The 18381-nt window shown below is 43.6% G+C and overlaps 1 protein-coding gene across 2 annotated transcripts in view; it reads right to left on the reverse strand.

The window, feature by feature from the left end:
- LOC143293422 (uncharacterized) overlaps positions 1-18381 on the reverse strand; it is a 418870-nt gene that overhangs the window by 81774 nt on the left and 318715 nt on the right. For both annotated transcript variants that reach the window (XM_076604270.1, XM_076604269.1), the window contains exon 3: positions 8909-9011. In XM_076604270.1, coding sequence (XP_076460385.1) covers positions 8909-9011 — 103 coding nt within the window. The remainder of the gene's footprint in view (positions 1-8908; positions 9012-18381) is intronic.

The following is an 18381-nucleotide window of genomic DNA, read 5'->3' on the forward strand; positions in this document are numbered from 1 at the left end:
TCATGAGAGGCCATGGCCTTTTATTGAATAAACTATCCGTATCCGTATCCCTTCTTCCCTCCCTGCCCGCACCCCCACCCCCACGCCCCCCTCCCCCATTCCTCTCTTCTACCTTTCTCTTTCTCTGATGAGCTATCCTTCGGAAAAAAGTAGTCTGGATTAAAAAAAAAAAAATTTAAAAAGGCACAGAAAAATTGGTAATAAACCAAATTCTCCAGTTGCAAATGACTAATCATTTTCATCAGGCTTCATCTAATCCAAATGCATAATAATCGCATTTTCAAAAAAAGTGCAAATTAATTTTACAGCATTTTAAGCAGGGCAAGTATCAGTTATCCCATTGATGAACCTCGGCGTGAAATTGAATGGAGGGAGAAAGGGTCACACACACACACACACACACACACACACACACACACACACACACACATTCAGTTTCAGTGTCTCAAGGAGACGTCATTGCGTTCGGACAAACCCATACACGCTATGTCAAATCTACTTGAAATTGTTGCCAGAAGGACAACGCTTTTGTTGCCATGGGATCTTTTTCAGTGCGCTAAGTGCTTGCTGCACACGGGACCTCTGTTCATCATCCCATCCGAATGACTAGACGCTCAGTTTCATTTTCCAGTCAAACTTGGGAGAGTGGGTGAGAGCGGGATTGGAACCCAGACCCTCACGGACTCTCTGTATTAGCAGATGAGCAGTTTCACCATTCTGCCACTTTCCACAGAGAGAGACAATGACAATGATAATGACAATGACAATGACAAATGTTTTATTGAGGGAAGAATGGGTAAGCTGGAAGCTTCTTCACACCATACACATACATACGCACGCTATAATAAATCAAATAAGTATGAGTAAATAAATGACATGAGAGAGAGAGAGACAGAGACAGAGAGAGTGAGAGACAGAGAGAGAGAGAGAGACACACACACACACACAGATTAACGCTAACACAACCAACAATAATTAAAAAATAACACGTGACAGCCAGAAAGTGAAACGCGAGCAGTTTCTCTTTCTGTACACAAAAAAAGTCCTGCCGCTTACTCAACACTGAAAAGGAAACAGAAAAAGTAAATAAAAAAATAATCAGAAATATATTGAGGAATGTTATATCATAACAATGTATATAACCTGAAACATGATCATCTCCAACGTCAGAAGTAAGACCTATGGACACAGATCGTTTTCTTTTCAATCGCCAAAGACGTGGAACAAGCTCCCTGATAACCTCCGTCATTCTGATTCCCTCGCATCTTTTAAATCTCGTCTCAAAACTCACCTTTTCCCTCAGCAATAAGTTCAATTGTGGCAGGTCCACAACTACATGCATGTATATGAATGTGTATTGTGTGTGCGTGTGTTTATGTAAGTTTGTGCCTGCCTATGTGTGCGTATTTGTTAGGGTAGCTGTTAGATACACATGTATGTTAAAATGTATGTATGCAGTGTGTGTGTGTGTGTGTGCGTGCGTGCGTGTGTGTGTGCGCGTGCGTGCGTGCGTGCGTGCGTGTGTGTGTGTGTGTGTGTGTGTGTGGTCACATTTTGGTGTGTGTATGTAACATAGATATAATGTTTTATGTTATCAAAAGCGTTTTTGTAAAGCACCTAGAGCAGATTTCTGGATAGTGTGCTATATAAGTATCCATTATTTATTTATTTATTTATTTACTGCTGCATCAAAGCCAAGAACCACCAGGGTCTTGTGTCATTCTGGACATGTCGAAGAACCGACAAAATGTTACATGGGAGGTAATTGGTTTACAGCCTACAATCGGGGGGCCATTGAGTTCCCTCGTTGATACGTTAGGGCAGTGGAAATTCCGAAGTTCACTAAGGGTTTGTCAGATCATCAGTGGTTCGATTCCTGGCAAGGGAAAGTGGGTTGATAATAACATTGAGTGCCTACAATGAGGCACACACCAGGGTTTGGTTTCATACAATTTTTCTATTTTCTTTTTGATGCCTCTGTAGGTTTTTTTTTTTTTTTTTTTTTAATCAATTACTATTCCAGAAGCGAAGTTTTTATGCATACTTAGAGTCAATTTGGAAATAAAATGTTGATTTTTTTTTTTTTTTGCAAATGAACTCGACTTCGAACTACGATGACATCGGTCACATACTAACTATGTACATGTATCAGGACAGGACTTTGTGTAAGATTTTCTTGTTGTCCTGTTCTTCTACAACCGTACTGTATTATTATCCCAATCAAATACTGTTTAAACCAAATGAACTCTACGACAACTGAGAACGTGTCCTATGTACAGATTCCCGACACTGTTGCTGTCTAGAAGGAGCAAAAAGGGAAATAATCTGATCATGAGTTTCAGTTTCAGTTTCAGTTGCTCAAGGAGGCGTCACTGCGTTCGGACAAACCATATACGCTACACCACATCTGCCAAGCAGATGCCTGACCAGCAGCGTAACCCAACGCGCTTAGTCAGGCCTTGAGAAAAAAAACAAAAAACAAAAACAAAAACAAAAATAACAACAACAAAAAACGGGGGAATAAATAATAGATAAGCTTACATAAATAAATAAATAAATGAATAATAATTAAAATAGAAAAAGGTAGTAGTAATAATAATAGTAATACTAATAAAATGAAAAAAAAATAAAAATAAAAAAAATAAAAAAATAAAAATAAGACAACAATGGTGATCATGAACATTATAAAAGCTGAACAACTCTTGCACAGTAGGCAAGGCGTTCTCGTGGTAATCGCGGCTGTTGTAAAAAAAAAAATATATATATATATATATCTATATCCTGCAGGCATTTATTTCCACAGCGCAGGAATTGATTAGTGTCATTTACATTGATGGAAACACCACGGACGGGGGTGTGGGGTGTGGGTGGGAGTGGAGGGGTAAAAACACAACAACAACAACAACAAAACCCCAACAAAACAAAGCCAACAAATCAATAATAATAAAGGCAAAAGTGCAGAAAAGGTTTACGGCTGTCAGCTCAAGTCTGTGAAACTTTTTAAAAAAAAAAGTTTCTATTTCTATTTTTATAACTTTCAGGCAGTTTCCTTGATATCGACGATGTCTGATCTACATCTTCTCTCTCTCACTGTGTGTGTGTGTGTGTGTGTGTGTGTGTGTGTGTGTGTGAGAGAGAGAGAGAGAGAGACAGACAGACAGACAGACAGACAGACAGAGACAGAGATAGACAGAGACAGAGAGAGATGGGGTGTGTGTGGAGGTGGAGAGGAAGCAGGCAAAAGAACAAAAGACGGAAGCGCTGCAGGCGGAAGCCTCATCATTAATCCCCTCTCTGGGAGGCCAAATCGGATTATGCCGGTAATACAATTTTCTGCAGGAAGAACAGCCATCAGCCTTCAGACCTGCACCGCACACTCCCATCAACCAAGGTCGGGTGAATAAATAACATACATTACATCGCTCCCTCATCTATCTCTTTCGCTCTTTCGTTTACACACATACATACACGCACACACGCACGCACACACACACACACACACTCACTCACACAAATGGTTGCTGCGCATCCATTTTCACAGAAAACACACACACACACACACACACACACACACACACAGCACACACACACAGCACACACACGCACGCACGCACACACACTCTCACACAAATGGTTGCTGCGCATCCATTTTCACAGAAAACACACACACACACACACACACACACACACACACACACACACACACACACACAGCACACACACTCGTGCTTTGATATTTTTCTTGCTGACAATCCTCGGAATACATTTTCCTTTCGGAATGCTGCAGATATCCTGTAAATGGAGGGAAGGGGGTAGGTCTGGGCTGCCATGCGACGTGGGCAAAACAAAACAAAACAGAAACAAAGCAAGACAAAGAAAACAAAAATAACAAGCATTGACGTCCACAGAATTTGTCGGAGAATTTCTCCTTTGAAGACTTTCTCAACAACAACAACAGCAAAAATCCTCTGAAGCGCCGAATCACAAGCGCGCACGTACCCGAGTGTAGACAGACACACAGAGACACACATAGGCTACACTCGCATATAAACACACACGCGCGCGCGCGCACGCACGCACACACGCACACACACACACACACACACACACACACACACACACACACACATACAGACATTTTGTATTTTTTCAGACATCTTTGTAGAGGGGGGCGCTTTTCGCTCAGGATAAGAAACATTTGGCAACAGGGAAACTTTTCTCAAGACGTGCATAAACATGAGCGTTTCGCTGACATAAGAATTGCTTGGATTCAATTTACGGGGACGTGCAACACATACACACACCTGCCTTGCGACTGTCAAGACCGACAATAATTATCTTCGTGCATGGGTGCGTATGCACGCACGCACACATACAGAGAGAGAGATACACACACTAAGATACAGAAACAGAGGGACAGATACACACACACACACACGCTAGAAGGAGCGAAAAAAAATCGATAAAACACTTTGGAACTGCAGACACTTGCAAGCACAAATCGTATCCACTTCATCTGAATAATTGAAACTTGCTCCTTTTCTCAGCCTCAATAGCCTTCACAGAGATGCAATGAGCGACAGAGAGGGAGAGAGAGAGAGAGACAGAGACAGAGAGAGTGGAGGGTGAGGGGGTGCAAAAGATGGGAGGCAAACAGACAGACTGAGACTGACAGAGGCAAAGTGGTTAGCACTGGGAACTGACACCTAGGAGGAGACGGGTTCTCGAGACCCATTAGACAAAGGAATTTTTCGGCCCGTAGCCGTCTCCTTTCCAGCAAGAGCTGGGTGTGATATACAGTCCCCCCCGGACTACACAATCGCAGGTCATCCAGTTCACGGGTGCGTCTTTGGAAGTCGTGCTCAAACTTCCTGACAAACATGCAGGTGTCTGAATCTCTCGAGCCTGGTTGATGCTGGGATATAAATCATCACTGAAGGAAGCGCAGAGTATCCTACATCCTTGTCACATTGTCCAAAACCTAAATGGACCTCCACAGCATCATCACCAGCTTTTTCATTCATCAAGTACTGAAACAAAACTGCTCCAAACCCGGTGGCATTTTTCTGGCACTGTTCTCACGGTGTGAACTCAGTTTAGATCCCCTGCCACTTTCATGCTTGAGGTGAATTCCTGCTACATTTCGGTGTCGGGGAAACTGAAACTTTCCCACACCGACCAATGTCCGTGTGATTTCGCTCATTACACTCCAGCCCATGTCCTGCAGGACTGCCCTCTACACGAAGAGCTGAGGCGCCAGATCTGGCCCAGTCCTGCAGCGCTCCATGGCAAGTTGTGGGGAACGGCGGCAGAGCTCCAGCGGACTGCGGACGTCGTCCTTCATTCACTCCAGACTGTCCGTCTGAGCATGGCCTGGGAACGCTGAAGAAGAATGTGTCGGGGTACTGTCGATAGATGGATGTGGTGGTGGTTTCTAATCCTGGGGAGACGCTCACTCAATCTGGCCCCGCGACCAGTAGGAGGGGTGGGGGGGGGACTGAGGAGGGCAAGGTGGTACGTGATATCCTGCATGCTGTGCAGCTGAATCAGAACAGATTACCAGTGAACACCATTGCCTCAGCAAAGTTTCCTCTGTTGTGTGGTTTCCTGGCGGCCTAGGATTGATAGCTCCCTGTGGACTGCCGGTGCTGTGACTGCGGCAAAGGATCCTGGTCGTAGGTGTGTGTGTGGGGGGGGGGGAGGGAGGAGGAAGGATTGGGAGGAAGAAGGTGTTTGGATGAGTGGATGATAGGGAAGTTGAGACACAGAGAGAGGGGTGTCAGTTGTGTGTGTGTGTGTGTGTGTGTGTATGTGTGTGTGTGTACTGAGAAAATATATTGGCTCCTGCTCATATCGAAATAAACGATAATCACATGAAGAGTTCAGCTTCTGAACGTGTGTGTGTGTTTGTGTGTGTATGTAAATAAACGACAACTACGTTCTGAGTTCATCTTTTGAAGCTGTGTGTGTGTGTGTGTGTGTGTGTGTGTGTACTAACAACGATGTAACGACCGCAGCTCATACCGAAAAAAAACGAGAATCACGTGCTGAGTTCATCTTCTGAATGTGTGTGCGTGCGTGCGTGTGTGTATGTGTGTGTGTGTGTGTTGACATCGCTGTGTTGTGGTGACGTCGCTTTATGCAGAAATACAGCCATGAGAAAACGAAGTGTGTGTGTGTGTGTGTGTGTGTGTGTGGTGTGTGTGTGTGTGTGTGTTTTCGCGCGCGCGTGTGTGTGTGCTGTTTGTTTTTCACACAGACGGGCGCAACAGCCGAGTGATTAAAGCGTTGGACTGTCAATCTCAGAGTCCCGGGTTCGAATCTCGGTGACGGCACCTGGTGGGTAAAGGGTGGAGATTTTTCCGATCTCCCAGGTCAACATATGTGCAGACCTGCTAGTTCCTGAACCCCCTTCGTATGTATACGCAAGCAGAAGATCAAATACGCACGTTAAAGATCCTGTAATCCATGTCAGCGTTCGGTGGGTTGTGGAAACACAAGAACAAACCCAGCATGCACACCCCCCGAAAGTGGAGTATGGCTGCCTACGTGGCGGGGTGAAAACGGTAATACTCGTAAAAGCCCACTCGTGTACATATGAGTGAACGTGGGAGTTGCAGCCCACGAACGAAGAAGAAGAAGAAGAAGAAGTTTTTCACAGTGGTCTCGACGCGTGTCACGGAAAGATCACCTGTCAGGATCGGCATTTTGACAACTGCGGACTTGACTGTCAACCGCCATGACCAGGAAACGTGTGCGAATAAGCTCTGACAAGTCACACCCTGCTCAAACACTCTTTACTACAAAGTCTATAAACAGAGAATACGGACTGAAGAGCTTTCCCATTAATTTTCGGTGTGTATTTAATTCAGATGCAGGTCCATGCACGCAACGTGCAGTAAAGTGTAACATTGGATGACGTTTGGAAACAGATTTCTCTCAAGCAGACAGTTCGCCGCATTTTCATTCAAGTAAGAATCCAAACCGTTTGGGAATTCGGATCGATACATTAGCCCTATCAACTGAAAACGAACCTGTCACATCTCGTGATATATATAGTGATATATAGCCTACATGTAGTGATATAGCATACCGCTTGATTTTCTCAACGGATTTACACGAATCTCAGAATCGACCTCTGGGGGCTCTCAGATTGACTGATTTCCGAAAATTTACGGAAAAAATCTCATCTGAAAGAGAGAGAGAGAGAGAGAGAGAGAGACTCAAAGATTCAAATGGTTTTATGACTTAAGCAACATGCTCATATCACCAAGCGGTAAACAAGCTTCCTCCCATCCGGCCCTCCCTCCTACACAATCACGCTTTTCACAACATTATCCTGCACTTCATAAGGAATACAAAACAATATCTAACGGTATGTATATACGTACAATCTTCGTGGTCTACTGCTGAGGTTCATATTTGAGTAAATCGAGGCCATCGACCCGATTTCGTTGTCATACACAGACAGACAGACAGACAGACAGAGAGAGAGAGAGACAGACAGACAGACAGACAGACAGAGACACAGAGAGAGAGGGGGGGGGCGGACTGGGGGGATGGGGGGGGGGGGCGTGAGTGGGACGTGTTCTGTTCACTGAGATGAATGACGTAATAGTAAGATCACGTGATCAATCAAAAAGTGCTTGAACCTTTCTTGCAAGACGAGAGTCAGTCCTTCAGAGGGGGGAAAAAGAGGAAAAAAAACACAAAAACAATAAAATAAAAAAAAACCCTTTGATGATGTAAATATCTCGACTATTTTTACCTTATCGAAAAAACGTTTTTGTTCCGGAAATTTCTTATCATTATTCGACATCAATTTCCTATGACATTTCGTGCAAGCGTGCAGACAAACTTTTATAAGTAAAATTCGTGGACAGCTTAAAAAAGACAACACGGGTATAGTAAGTGAGAGAGAAAAAAACAACAACAACCATAAATAAGCCAAAGGGAAAAAAAGGGGGAAAAACAGCAACAAAACAACAACAACGAAATCATAAAAATATGAATGAAAACAATGTTTGGATACAGAAAGAAAAGAACTAAATCAAACGAAAGAAAATGAAAAGGGCGGTGATACAAGACAAAACAAGAACGTAAGAGAACGGTACGGATGAAGAAAAATAAAACACACACACACACACACACACACACACACACACACACACACACTCTCAAACACACACACAACACACTCACAAACACACACTCACACACAACACACACGCACACACACACACAGGTGAATCTAAACATTTACGGAATGAAGAAATGGAAAACAAGAAACGGAAATCAAACCCGTATACAGAAAAGGAAACCCAGCCCATGCAAGGAAAAGGAAACCAAACCCATACAAAGCAAAGGAAATAACGTGTACAAGGAAAAGGAAACCAATCCCATACAAAGCAAAGGAAATCAAACGTGTACAAGGAAAAGGAAACCAAACCCATACAAAGCAAAGGAAATAACGTGTACAAGGAAAAGGAAACCAATCCCATGCAAAGCATAGGAAATCAAATTCATACAAACTCATACAAAACCAAGGAAATCAAACTCAATACAAACTCATAAAAAGAAAAGGGAATTTAAACCCATACAACAACAACAACAATAATAATAATAATAATAATAATGATAATAATTATGATGATGATGGATGGATGCTTGTTGAGCGCTTCATTTCCTTAAAGGGGGCTCGAAGCGCTTTACAATAAACGTTAAACACACACACACACACACACACACACACACACACACACACACACACGATAACTTACAAAAAAAAAAGAAGAAGAAGAAGAAGAGGAAGAAAATGATTCAACGCACAAAATCATACAAAAGAAAAAAGAAATAATGAAAAGTGACCAAAGCGATGGCACAAACAAGCACCCAACACAGCACTTACCATCGTTGAGGAACGAGAGACGGAAGCTTTCCATGGCCATCCTGGGGGTGACGATGGTCTTGACACGTCTCGGCACCGCCACTCCCCCCTCACCACCCTCCTCCTGTCGTCGCCAAACATACAAACCGATACAACGGTCACCAACACAGTCAATATATAACTGTCACCAAAACACAAACCACAAACAACCGTCACCAACCCAACTGTCACAAAACAAGCAATCGTAAAATACTTTCACAAACATAATACCGTAAAATACTGTCACTGACATACAGTGTGTGTGTGTGTGTGTGTGTGTGTGTGTGTGTGTGTGTGTGTGTGTGTGTGCGTGTGTATGTGTGTGTGTGTGTTATTTTGTGAATATTTTGATTTCATTTCTCTTTGCCCTGAGGGCTGGATGTAATTAAGCATAATTATGTAAGTTCGTTAGTTCGTTCATTTCAGTTCAGCTACCTACCAATCTTCCTCCCTCCCTCACCCGCCCCCCCTCCCCTCCCTCCCCTCCCCCAACCTCGCCCTCCTCTCCCGTCTGTACCTCCTCCATCTCAGTGTCCGGAGCACCACCTTCCCTACCAAACATCAAGGCAGGGGAAATATCAACCACACACATAAACAGAACCACGTGAGTCCAGCCCCTAACAGCGGGGTGGACTGCAACCCACCGCTTTTTGATAGCACCCAGCAGTGCGAGAGAGAGAGAGAGAGAGAGAGAGTGTGTGTGTGTGTGTGCCAGGTGTCTGTATCGTGCGTGTGTGTGTGTGTGTGTGTGTGTGTGTGTGTGTGTGTGTGTGTGTGTGTGTGTGTGCCAGGTGTCTGTGTGGGTTTATGTGTTTATGTTTGTGTGCGTATGCGTGCGTGTGTGTGTGCGTGCGTGTATTAGAGAGAGAGAGAGTGTGTGTGTGTATGTGTGTGTTTATGTGTGTAGTGTACATGTGTGTGTGTGTTTGTGCTTGTGTGCATGCATATGCGTGCGAGGATCTGTGTGTGTGTGTGTTTGTGTGCGCCTGTGTGCCAGCCCCCCCCCCCTCCCCCCAGTCACTGGACATCGTTTCTCCATTAACCAACAGAACGAGCGGGTCGGCTGGAGCCTCGCTCTGGAAAGCCACGGGGTCAAGGGGTCACTCGCTGGTCCCACACCACACTCTCCACTCCCCTTCCCCCACCCCACACCCACCCCCAGCCTGTTCCGTTTCTGTTCACCACAGTCAGCACCCTGTTAATGGTTCCCTCCTCTGGCGTGCAAGCTAGCTACCAACACACGGTATAGTTGATGATGATGATGATGATGATGTTGGGGGAGATGTTGGATGCTGATGGAGATATCGCGGACGGCCGGTTGCCGCCCAGGCCCCCGAGTCGCCGTTACTAAGTGAACTACGATGTGTGATTGATGACTACCAAAGCCGGCCTTGAATGAAGGGAGCAGAATGATAAGTGTGTGGTCACAATGCCAGAAGCTGTTCACCCCCTCCCCCCCCCCCTTTTTTTTTTGAGGGGGGGGTGGGGGAGGGGGGGGGGGCGGATGTCGCAGCTTCTCTCTCTCTCTCTCTCTTTTTGTTTTTTTGTGGGTTTTTTTGTGCATGCATTCTTCGGGATTGATAAAACAACAACAAATACATGAAGCGAATTAACACACACACACACAAAAATCATGATAAAAAATAGATTCAATAAAACAAAATAAGAAGAAAAGAAAGAGGAAGGCGATGGCGGTGGTGGGGGGGGGAAGCATGTGATCGCATGTACAGATACAGTTTCAAACGACTCCCTTATTTATTGACAAATGTTTGTTAGAATATTTCATGCATTGAGGCATCACTGAACGAAAACTGAAAAGGATGCTTACATTCTTGTTTAAACTCTTAAAAGTATTTTGTATTTGCTCTGACTTCACCTCAATTTTTGGATGTCTATATTTTGACCAAGATCCATATACACGCAATAAATAAATTCAACAAACGTGTTAAACATGTTTATGCATCACAGTTCCGGAATGCGGTGGGGGTTGGGGGGGGGGTGGGGGTTGGGGGAGGGGGAGGGTGAACGACTCTCTTGAAGCTTCTAAACGGCTGTTTTTAGAAGAAAAAAAACTGCGCATGCCAAAGGCATAACAAAACATGCCACAAACCGTTTCCTATGAACTCTCGCAAGACACGCTGCCATCCCTTGCATGATCGGAAGATTTCACAGAAATATGTCTATCAAATCTACGTGAATTACGTCACATTTCCGGTAAATGATGCTGTTTATAAGCCAGAAGGTTGGGCAGACTACCTCGGGATTGCACAAGTTCAAGATAAGCATTGAGAGTTTTAAACTTCAGAGGGACATAAGTGCACACATTACACACACACGCACACACACACACACACACACACACACACACACATGAAGTCCAAAAGACTGTTTCAATATAGCGCTCACACGCACGCACACACACAAACACACACGTCTAATATCAAAGTGAAAAGACATTAAATTAAAGAAACACACACACACACACACACACACACACACACACACACACACACACACACACTTGAATATCTCTCTCCCCCTCTCTCTCTTTCGAAACCACTCTGTGTCAAAAGCACCAGTAAGGTCCAAAAGAATCTTTCAAGATAAGAAGTGGATCAAAACGTTCCCTTAAAAGCCCACAAATAACTGGAGGCAAAAACGTCGTAACGTCGTAGAAAACCGTCTGTATCGACAGTGCATTTAATCAAATAATGTGACTTTACGCCGATGACCCAACTGAAGGGAGTCAGATGGGAGGGTGCCCTTGGCTGTCACACAGGTTGGAGTTAAGGAGATTGTGAGATCGAATCTGATCGAGGGCATTAATATTTTTTCTTCTCCTTCTTCTATTTTTGTGTTTTAATCAGAGTCGGTTTCGGCTGGGCTTTCGACAGCATGAACGGAGCTGAATTTAATCAATCTGCCTATCTGTCTGTTTAATTAACTGTCGAGCACTTTCTCAAGAAGCATTACCGTCAAATGATTCGAAGTTTGTGGTGCATAGATGCCTTATGCTTCAAGAACCACAACCCCCCGCCCCCCAACACCCTCGAAACTCAAACTTCATCATCAATCAACACAATCAAACTTCAATGTCCTAGCTTTCTTGGGTTCAGAGGATGGACACTTCTGACGGGCGGAATAGCCGAGTGGTTAAAGCGTTGGACTGTCAATCTGAGGGTCCCGGGTTCGAATCACGGTGACGGCGCCTGGTGGGTAAAGGGTGGAGATTTTTACGATCTCCCAGGTCAACATATGTGCAGACCTGCTAGTGCCTGAACCCCATTCGTGTGTATATGCAAGCAGAAGATCAAATACGCACGTTAAAGATCCTGTAATCCATGTCAGCGTTCGGTGGGTTATGGAAACAAGAATATACCCAGCATGCACACCCCCGAAAACGGAGTATGGCTGCCTACATGGCGGGGTAAAAACGGTCATACACGTAAAAGCCCACTCGTGTACAGACGAGTGAACGCAGAAGAAGAAGAAGGACACTTCTGACACAACAGTCCAGAACGTTATAAAGAACCCAGGTTCCACACTTCAGACATCCAAACACTGCTCCTCTTCAGCATCACAGAAAACAGTCATCCACGGGAAAAGACAACGTGCGACCATCGCTCGCCGGTAAGTCAAGGTCTCCAGACAACCAGAAAAGGTTTTCACGGATCCAGACGGTGTCCACTTCTGACAATGCAATGTTTAGCAGACACATCACAAGTGAGGGCTGTGTGGGCAGAATTTGAAGTTGTGTTCCTGAAACTGTGGATTTGAAAACTGGACGTTAAAATCATGCAGTGAGTCAGTGTAACAGTCTACCGGGTGTTAAAATGATGCAGTGAGTCAGTGTAACAGTCTACCGGGTGTTAAAATCATGCAGTGAGTCAGTGTAACAGTCTACAGGGTGTTAAAATGATGCAGTGAGTCAGTGTAACAGTCTACAGGGTGTTAAAATGATGCAGTGTCAGTGTAACAGTCTACAGGGTGTTAAAATGATGCAGTGAGTCAGTGTAACAGTCTACCGGGTGTTAAAATCATGCAGTGAGTCAGTGTAACAGTCTACAGGGTGTTAAAATGATGCAGTGAGTCAGTGTAACAGTCTACAGGGTGTTAAAATGATGCAGTGAGTCAGTGTGACAGTCTGCCGGGTGTTAAAATCATGCAGTGAGTCAGTGTAACAGTCTACCGGGTGTTAAAATCATGCAGTGAGTCAGTGTAACAGTCTACCGGGTGTTAAAATCATGCAGTGAGTCAGTGTAACAGTCTACCGGGTGTTAAAGTCATAACGGTCAGTGTGACAGACAGTCCACCCCCATCACTCACCACACCGGCGACTATACCCCACAGCCGAACCACCAGTCACCACTCACCATGATCTACTCCAGACAGCCAAAAGCCGACTCTTGCCATAGTTCCCTGTTGTTACAGCGACGAAAGGAAAAAGCAACACGTGCCGAGGAAAAAAAACAAACAAACACAACAACAAAAACCAACGACTGGTCAAAAACATTCAAGTACCCACCACTGAGAGCACTGCATGATAATGATGAACTATAAATGATGAACTATGTCCGAGTGCACCTTTGGAAAACACTTAAGTCCTCTAAGACACCGACTTTAGTGGGGCATTGGCAGGTAACGCTAGGCTATGACAATGACCGAAGGCACAGGAAATAAAATCTAGAACGTATATGATCAGTTCTGTCCTTCAACCAGTCTGTTCAGCTGGGGGATTTCGATGTAGATTGGAAAAATCTATGACTGGAGAAACAACAGCTGGTATTTCCCAAGTTTCAACTCCACTGCCTGAGAATGACCAGGAAAACACGTCTTGACAGAAGCAAGCACTCACACACACAGGGACATGGTCAACCCGCCACCACCACCACCCCCCGCCCACGCCCACCACCACCACCCATCCAATACACACACACAATTGAGACATGATTATGATCTTTTGTTTCCATGGAAGCAGATAAAGAGAGTGAGTGGACTGGAAAAAAAAAAACCACGTTTCTGTGCCCATCACAATTCGGCTCCTGTAAATAAATCCAGAAAGCCCCTTTTTTTTTATAGTTTATATATATATATATTTAATCAATTCACAATAAACTACAAAACTAGGCCACATTTTGACGTTTGTGCGGTCTGCGGGCAAACCTGGAAATATTGATCGATGTATGAACGGCTTGATGTCTCCCAGGCGCCAGGCTATCAAATCATGGGAGCGCTATGAGCTGAGGTTCCACTCCGTTTTATACGTTCATCCCGGGAATAAAACATCACTTCTTTTTTTTTCCTAATATCTGTGTGTGTGTGTGTGTGTGTGTGTGTGTGTGTGTGTGTGTGTGTGTGTGTGTGTGTGTGTGTGTGTCTGTATCCCAGTTCGTTACCTGTTTCTGCATATCAAAATAGCAGCTGGTGTGATTATGCAAATTTGCCAGTCTGCTAATATCTCAACCCTTGAAAAAATGTCATTCATATAATTATGCATTCATTCATTTCTATTCTTTTTTTCTCTGTTCTCTCACTTCTAATCCCAAACAGCTCACTCGCTGGGTATATTTCTAAATAATATATATATATTTTTTTTAATTACATGCTTAAATTATCTAGTTAAGTAAAGAAAAACCCATTAAAGCAGACAGCTATCCATATCGTCGTATACGCCATTTCACTCATCCATCACTTCGTTCTTAAACCCCTATCTATTCTCCCTCCTTCCCTTCCGGCACTGCCACAGACAGCAGCAGAGAACGCAGTGTCAACAACACGTGCACCCAGTATCACCTGATTCCCACGAGTGGAAGACTAGCCTCGTAACAGAGCTCTTTGATAGCAAACAGCAGTCTCAAGAAACACTGAGACAGACAGACAGACAGACAGACAGACAGACATACACATACACACACGATTACGCAGTGGCTGTGTGTGTGTGTGTGTGTGTGTGTGTGTGTGTGTGTGTGTGTGTCCCACCACCCCAGTCACTAACAGCGTTTCTCCATTAACCAACGTAACAAACGGCTCGACTCCAGCCTCGCTCTGGGAGAAAGTGAAAAGGAGTCACTGGTTCATTTCTGCTTCCCCACTTAGCCCGGTCCTTCTTTGAATCCAGAATATCATTATCGTTACTGGTTAATTGTTTCCTCCGTCTGCAAGCTACAAAACAACAGATGGTGTTGATGATGATGTTAGGGGTGGGGAGATGTTGGATGCTGATGGAGATATCGCGGATGGAGCAGCCAGCCCCAAGTCGTTACAAAGCCGTGAACGATGTGTGATTGATACCCAAAGCAATGAAGGGAACGGAAGAATGGACCACACTGCCCCGTACTGCCAGAAAACATTCCTCGTGGATTCGTCTCACCTGTCTCTTTATTGGCATGTTTTCTTCAGGGTGGACATAGAACAACCTGAAAGTAAACTCACCAAAAGACCCTGTTGAGTACAGAAACACAAAAAAGTGCTTTTCTTCCATACGTCCTGATACTAGTCTTGAACGACGCCCTTATTGACAAGACAACTTTTTGTTCAATTAATTCTTAAAGACAACACTGCCAGGAGCAATCCTCCTTGAGATTTCCTTCCTTCCTCTCTTTTGGCCGGCTTTAAAACGTCTTTGAAAAAAAAAGGATCAATTTAATATCATCAATAACAACAAATATACATAAAAAAAACATGGCAAATTAAAAACAAAAGAAAAAAAAAGAAAGAAAATGATTTTCGTTTGTTCAAGTAAGTTTTCTGAACGACTTATAGAGCACCAAATATTTGTGAAAATATTTATTTGAGACATCAAACAAAACTTCAGAAGAGGCTAACGTCCCCGCTTATAATTTCAAGGTATCTGTACACGCCCTATGCTCCCTTTAAACACATTCATAGCCACATTGGTTGAAAGGAGCACAAACACAAAGACATAAAATTCTAAACGGGTTTTCCTACTATTTACAGTTCAACAGATTTCAAAACGCACCCACGCCAAATTTCTTCTCGAATCTTCTCAACCACCGAGTACACACATCTCAATCCCCAAAATATTAACAAACTGGTAAAACAAACAAACAAACAACACAAAAAATACGCCCAAGAGTTGTTCGGCAAACATGGTAAGCACTTAACGCCCGAAAGCTCTAGGAAGACTGGTTGGCATCGTGGCGTGAAAGGGAGATGTCATAGAAACTTGTTTATTACGTCTACATCAGCTATGTCTGTGCGCCAGTAAACATCACGTTCTTTATACGCCAGCCAGTTGTGCAGAAGATCTTGGGGTGGATCATGTCAAAAATATCAGTAAAAAAAATCTTATGCAGTACCACACACACACACACACACACACACACACATACGCGCGCAATCGCATACACACACATACAAGCACGTACACAAACACAAACATAAACATTCACGCACACGCACAAACACACATCTGTATGAAAGGTACCTGTAAAATATATTAAAAAATAAAAAAAATAAAAATTCACGATAAAAGCTGGATCAAATATTTCCTAAAAGCCCACACATAACCTGAGGAAAAAAAAAAAAACAAAAAAAAAAAAAAAAAACAGAGAGAGAGAGAGAGAGAGAGAGAGAGAGAGAGAGATCGCAAAGGAATAAAACACCTGCAGACAGTGCAGTCAAAAACTATTTTATCTGAAGTCCGTCGTGACCCAGCAATCAATACGAACATATTTTCCACCAGCTATAGAACACTGAGTTCCCCCCCTCTCCCCCCTAAAAGTCTTCTTTTTTTTTCTTGCACAGAAGATGACATTTTTTTCTTCAAGATCAGCGCCATAACATTTCAATAACTTTATTATTAGTACATCAATACAGCAAAAAGACAACTCATGATACATTTGGATATTTCAGAACATGTATAGTATGTTAACAGTTTGCATGTTGTTGTTTTTTTGTTTTTTTCTAAAATTTAATTACAAAACAAGTATAAAAAAAAATATTTAAAAAATTTTAAAAAAAGACCATGGATTTACACTTACGACACCCTGATTGTTAAATGGCAATACACATTTGACTGTCAGGATTGCATGGATCACAGGAGTCATCAGAACTACAACAAACAACCCATCAAAGACAAAAAAAAAATTATTGAACTTTGGACAAGGCTGACCTGTTTACAGTCTGCAAAATCTTCAACTTCCTGTTCCTGGATCAAAGGGCATCTTTCAGGTTTGGCCGAGCGTAACCGCCCCCCCACCCCCCCCCCCCCTCCCTCCCCAACCGTGCCCTTCACTACCCTCTCTCTCCTTCCCTGTACTTTGTCAAATAAAAATGTGTAGGTTTCGTTGAAATATTCTGTTCTGTTAGTTTACCTTTGCTGTAAATATAATCTCTGTCTCTCTCTGTGAGCATGTAAATCTAAATCATTCATACAGGGAATGGGAATGAGAAAAACGAGAAAATTGGGAGAAAAGGAAACAGGGAAAGAGAGAGAGAGAAAACAAAAAAGAAAAAAGCGAAAAAGAGAGCAGCAGGGAGGGAAAGAGAAAAAAGAGCACAGAGAGACAGAGTCAGACAGACATAAATTAAGGATCATATAAACACACGTACAAAGAAAGAAGAAATGCGTTCAACTGAAAATACGATCACTCCCCCCCCCATTCCCTCACACCCTCTCTCTCCTCCTTTCTACCTCCCCCCTCTCCCTCACTCTCTCTCGCCTCATTTCTCTTCCCCCATCTCCCTCCACCTCACCCCCCCCCCTCCCCCCCTCACAGGAAATAACTGACAACTTAGACAGGCAAGCTGTAAAATGAAAAAGAACAAAAACAGGCGATGCCGTAGCACAGCTCTCAATCACCGCATGCACCCCATGGAAGTTGATTTTGGGGGGCAGGTCAAGGTGACCTCGCACCAGGTAAAAAAAAAAAAAAAGAAGGAAAAAACAATAACAAACAACAAAAAACAAAATCCAAACAACAGCCCCCGGCAAATCCACGGCAGGTATACACCTTCATTATACACACGATGTGTTTTTCTTTTCTTTTCTTCTTCTTTTCTTTTCTCTTTACGGGTTTTCCTTCATTCGGGGAGTGTTCCTTTTCCCTCTCTGTCTCCTCCTCTCCTTTACCATTTCCACTTTCTGTCTCTGTCTACCTCCACTCCAACACCGTATTCCTTTTCTCTGTCTGTCTATCTCCACTCCAACCCAGTATTCCTTTTCTCTGTCTATCTCCACTCCAACACAGTATTCCTTTTCCCTGTCTGTCTCCACTCCAATCCAGTATTCCTTTTCTCTGTCTGTCTATCTCCACTCCAACACAGTATTCCGTTTCTCTGTCTGTCTATCTCCACTCCAACACAATATTCCGTTCTTCTGTCTGTCTATCTCCACTCCAACACAGTATTCCTTTTCTCTGTCTGTCTATCTCCACTCCAACACAGTATTCCTTTTCCCTGTCTGTCTATCTCCACTCCAATCCAGTATTCCT

The sequence above is a fragment of the Babylonia areolata genome, chromosome 19 (assembly GCF_041734735.1).
Source record: "Babylonia areolata isolate BAREFJ2019XMU chromosome 19, ASM4173473v1, whole genome shotgun sequence".
Classification (NCBI taxonomy): Eukaryota; Metazoa; Mollusca; class Gastropoda; order Neogastropoda; family Buccinidae; genus Babylonia; species Babylonia areolata.